This window comes from Scylla paramamosain, chromosome 47 (assembly GCF_035594125.1).
Source record: "Scylla paramamosain isolate STU-SP2022 chromosome 47, ASM3559412v1, whole genome shotgun sequence".
In the NCBI taxonomy this organism is placed as follows: domain Eukaryota; kingdom Metazoa; phylum Arthropoda; class Malacostraca; order Decapoda; family Portunidae; genus Scylla; species Scylla paramamosain.
Window position 1 is genome coordinate 7,501 of NC_087197.1, and position 5,000 is coordinate 12,500.

The 5,000-nt window shown below is 45.8% G+C and overlaps 1 protein-coding gene across 1 annotated transcript in view; it reads left to right on the plus strand.

Annotated features, from left to right (window-relative positions):
• Positions 1-5,000, plus strand: part of LOC135094872 (protein EFR3 homolog cmp44E-like) — a gene marked incomplete at its 5' end in the record, with an annotated part of 10,516 nt that overhangs the window by 1,033 nt on the left and 4,483 nt on the right. The window contains 13 exon segments of the mRNA XM_063995346.1: positions 381-508; positions 510-533; positions 794-946; positions 1,369-1,488; positions 1,620-1,780; positions 2,138-2,162; positions 2,164-2,223; positions 2,571-2,700; positions 3,024-3,196; positions 3,618-3,714; positions 3,844-4,018; positions 4,500-4,620; positions 4,622-4,699. Coding sequence (XP_063851416.1) covers positions 381-508; positions 510-533; positions 794-946; positions 1,369-1,488; positions 1,620-1,780; positions 2,138-2,162; positions 2,164-2,223; positions 2,571-2,700; positions 3,024-3,196; positions 3,618-3,714; positions 3,844-4,018; positions 4,500-4,620; positions 4,622-4,699 — 1,445 coding nt within the window.

A 5,000-nucleotide genomic window follows, 5' to 3' on the forward strand; every position in this document is an offset into this window, starting at 1 on the left:
ACGGGGGTGTGGGGTCAGGGGTGCTAGGGGGGGAGGGAGGGGGAGATGGGAAATGTAAGTAAATGAAGGGAAATGGGAAAAAGAGACAGAAAGGGAGGGAAATGTGATAACAGGGAAGAGAAATGGAGAGAGAGAGAGAGAGAGAGAGAGAGAGAGAGAGAGAGAGAGAATCAATACAGAATACTAAAAATAAATAGTGTATCATTTATTTACATTTGAGAGAGAGAGAGAGAGAGAGAGAGAGAGAGAGAGAGAGAGAGAGAGAGAGAGAGAGAGAGAGAGAGAGAGAGAGAGAGGGCTGGCATTCCTTTTCAACATGACAACAATTAATACATTTCTTTCACTCCCTCTTGTAAACCACCACCACCACCACCATGCAGGATACGTCATCATCTCAATGGATGCCCTGGACCAGTTGCTTATCTCCTGCCACGCCAACAACCTCAATCTTTTCGTCGAGTCTTTCTTGCAAATGGTACAGAAGCTTCTTGAGTCAACCGAACCTGCCCCTTCAGCTGAGAGCCACACAGTCGGTGAGTCCTGGGAGTATCTTAAGGTGTGCTGGGGTGTAGGAAGGGCTGGCAAGGGTGTTTGAGGTGTTTAAGAGTGGAAGAGTGTTTGGGAGGTGTAGGGAAGGTTTCCAAGTATGTTTTGGGGTATGGGAAAGATGTTTGGGGCTGTTTAGGGGGTATTTAGGGATGTTCTGGGGTGTAGAATAGATTTTCAGGGGTGTTTTGGGGATGTTTAGGGCATGTTTATCACCACCACTCACCCACGACCCCACCTCCCGCAGTTTGAGAAGTTCGCCAACATACGAGAAGACACTCCTTCTTATCACCGTCGCTACGATTTCCTGGTCAGCAAGTTCTCCTGCATGTGTTACTCCAACGATGACAACGAGGCAACACGAAAGCATCTCAGGACTGCTGGCATCAAGGGACTGCAGGTGTGTGTCTGTGTGTCTGTGTGTCTGTGTTGGGGACTCTTGTTGGTGTAGCTATACTAAAATGTGTGAGTTTTGGGATGTTTAAAGGTGTCGGAGTGGGTATTCTTGCCTTATTGTGTTTTTTGTGGTGTTTGATGGTGTTTGAGTGTGTGGAGGTGGGTTTGTGGACTCTTGGTAGTGTAGTTGTACCCTCTCGTACCCTCATGTACCCTGTGAGTAATGTACCTTCTTGTCCTCTCTTAGTTGTGCACCTGTGTTGTTGGTGCTGCGTCAATACAGAGTTTTAAAAGGTGACTACACAAGCTTATGGTAATGACAGGTGGAAACAGGCAGGTATGTTTTGTACAGGGACTGTCATGTGCAGGGCTGACGGCTTCCTGCACCAACCCTTGTGTTCTCATCTCTGTTCTTTCATCTCCCAGGGTGTGGTGCGCAAAACAGACTGGGACAACCTTGGAGAGAACATCTGGCTACCCACACATATGGAAAAAATTGTCCCATCACTTCTGTACAACATGCAACACAGCTCTCTGTACACTGAGGTAGGGAGGAGACAGAGTGAGGGACAAAGAAGGAGAGAATATTTGATGAGGTGTAGAGGAGTTGGAACCATCTATACATGACCTCTGCCCACCCCCTCATTCAACTCTAACCCTCCCCTTTACCCCATCAGGAGACCAAGCCCACAGCAGATGCCCCAGACAACCACCACCACCACCACCACCAGGGGGACGGAGAGAAGGAACCACACGAATTGGCTGAAATGTGTTTACGGGAGCTTGTGTCGCGTGCCACTTATGGCAAGATACATAATGTTGTCAAGCCTCTGCTGATGTGAGTCTGTGTGTGTGTATGTGTGTGTGTCTCTCGTAGGTTCTGTGATATTTTTGTGACACATTTCACTGCTTTCGAAAGCCTCTAGTTGAAGTGACACAGGTGTTCATTGTGTTTTTATGGTTCTAGTGACAGGTTAACAAGATTCCTACATTTTTGACAGCAGAAACACTCTTTTAAGACCTTCCACAGCTTCCAAAAGGCTCTAGTTGAAGTATCACAGGTTTTCAAAGGTATTTTAATAGTTTTAGTGACAGATTAACTAAATTTCTGCATTATCAACAGTCATAGTGAAGGTGCAAGGATTTTCAAGGTTCTAGTGACACTACATATATCATTTGTAATCCTCACCTACAGGCACATGGACTTGCAGGGGCTCTGGGGTCAACAATACATTTGCCGTACAGGTGTTCAAGATCCTTATGTACTCTATACAGGTGAGAGTGAGAGAGAGAGAGAGATTGTTTTGCTATTTATCATGTATTTTTTTGTTAGTAAATATCTGTTTTGTTTATACTTTTCTTCTTTCCTTCTTTCTTCTCTTCTTTTTCTTTTTATCTTTTTCCTCCCTTCCCCTTCCCTTCTTTCTCCCTATCCATCCCTTCTCTTTCATTCTCTACCCCATCCCTTTCCCTTCTCTACCCTTCCTCCAGTCCTTCCCTTTCCCAAAATCTCCCTATTTACTTGGCACTAACAACAGAATACTAACCTAACCTATCTATCAACAACACTAACAATCTGACCTCTGACCTGACCTCTGACCTGACCTTGTTCTCCCCACAGGTTTCAGTACAGCATAACGATCATTGAGCTTATCATGAGCCATCTTAACGAGAAGGGGAGTGAGTCAGCAAAGATCAGAACAGGCATTGCTGATGTGCTGTCGAAGGTCATACCCATCGCTGCCGGGGAGTGTATAGGTATGTGTGTGTGTGTGTGTGTGTGTGTGTGTTTATATTATTTGTGTTTACTGTTTCTCTTTCTTTTTTCCCTCCCTTTCCTTCCCTTCTCTTCCCTTCTCTTCTCTTCTCTTCTCTCTCTTCTCTTCTCCTCTCTTCTCTTCCCTTCCCCTCTCTTCTTCTCATCCTTTCTGTCCTCTTCTCTCCCCCTTCACTCTCCACTTAAGACCACCAGTCATTCAAAACCACCATCTGTCTGCAGGAACACAAGGAAACAGTAAAATAAAAAAATAAATAAAAAAAACACTCATCCCATCCACTCATCCACTCATTCCACTCCCCAGGTCCGTCAGTCATCGAGATCATTAATTCCCTTCTGGAGCACATTCGAGCCTCAGTGGTGGGGGGGGCGAGTGGAGAGGAGGGGTCAGCGGAGAGGATGTACCAGGAGACCCTCATCCACGCACTTGGGGAGTATGCGAACCACCTGCCAGATTACCAGAAGGTGGATTCCATGGTGTTTATACTTGAATAAGGTGAGTGTGTGTGTAATTATTATTATCATTATTATTATTTTTTTTTTTTTTTATTGGGGGGGGTGGGGCTTTGAATTGTGTTTGTAATTGTAATGTCTTTTTTTTAAAGTTAATTTTTAATGTTTATGTTGAAAAAGGTGTGTGTGTGTGTGGTGTGTGTGTGTTTGTTTGTCTGTATGCACTCACCCCCCACACACTAGATCTCCTAATAGGCACTAAGGTCACTGATTAAGGTCACTAATTAAGGTCACTGATAAAGGTCACTAGAGGTCACCAGTTAGCAGACCACCTTCACCACCCTTCCTCTTCCTCCTTTAGTTATCCCATCATCCTTCCCCCTTCCCCTTCATCCTCTTAGCCCATCACCCTCAGCACCTTCACCACCCCTTGCCTTACCCTCAGGTCCCCGGCAGTGACAGGGTGGATGACGTAGGCTCACAACGTCCTGAGGCAGAGGTGAAGCTGCAACATATTCTTCTCAAGTCACTGCTTAAGGTATGTGCGTGTGTGTGTGTGTGTGTGTGTGTGTGATTTAAGATTCAAGAATATGAAAAGGGAGAAGGACAAAAAAGGAAAAAGAGAGAGAGAGAGCCTAACCTAACCTAACCTAACACCCTCAAACACACAGGTGGGGACGAAATACACCACAGAACAGTACAGCAAGACATTCGCACAGTCCCGTTCCTGGTGCGGCTGATGCGTTTGAGCATGTCCAGCGATGCGGAGGTGCGGCTGACAGTGCAACACATCCTGCACACACTGCTCGACCGGCACCACAATGCTCACAAGCTGGCCAAACCTACGTGAGTGTCTGGGGGCCTTCATTGTTTGTTTATTGTGTGTGTGTGTGTGTGTGTGTGTGTTTGTTTTTCCTTTTGTGTGTGTGTTGTGTGAGTGTCTGTTTTCTTCTCCTCTTCTTCTTCTTCTTCATTGTTTGTATGTTCCTTCTCTTTCTTCTCACTGTTTTTCTGCATTGTCTATGTGTCTTGCTTTCTTCTCTTTCTTATTTCCTGTTTATAACATATGTGCACGTGTGTGTGTGTGTGTGTGTGTGTGTGTGTGTGTGTGTGTGTGTGTGTGTGTGTGTGTGTGTGTGTTTTCTCCACTTTCATCTCTTTCCATCTCTTTTCAACTTAAGTGTCACTGTCACCACCACATCTTGGAGAACACCTAACCAGTCCTCCTCCCTTCATCTTTACCTACTCCTCTTGCTCTTGCTCCATCTGGTCACTCTCTCCCTCCTCCCACAGCCTGGAGATCACCAAGCTGGGCCTGACGTTCGCCAAAACCGGTGCGACAGGACGTTAATTTCTGGCGTAAGTCGGGCACGGAGCTCCTGCTGTCGGCTCAGGAGAACTGTGAGTTTGCCAACAATACCCTGGCAAACCTGGAAGCTGTGTTCACCCACCCTCATGCTGCTGCTGCTGGAGATCCGGTCCGATGATGTGATTGTGGATATTCTGAGGGTTATGTTTCACGTACAGGTGAGAAAGTAGTGTTTTTTTTTAATGATTCTTAGGGTTTTGCTGTTTATTTTGTGTTGTGTTTGATGTGTTTGTGTGACAGTGCTTTGGTTTTTCTTACAGATTCATTTGTTTATTTATTTCTTGTGTCCATGTACCAACGCTGTCTTGTCCTGAAGCAGTGGTGGCCAAGACAAGGCACACAGCTTTCACCTTACACTCCCTCACACACTCTCCTCAGCCCCTCAGTCCTGTATAGAGAGGAGAAAGTGTCCTGGTGGCATGTACATGCATACACATACACACACACACACACATTCAC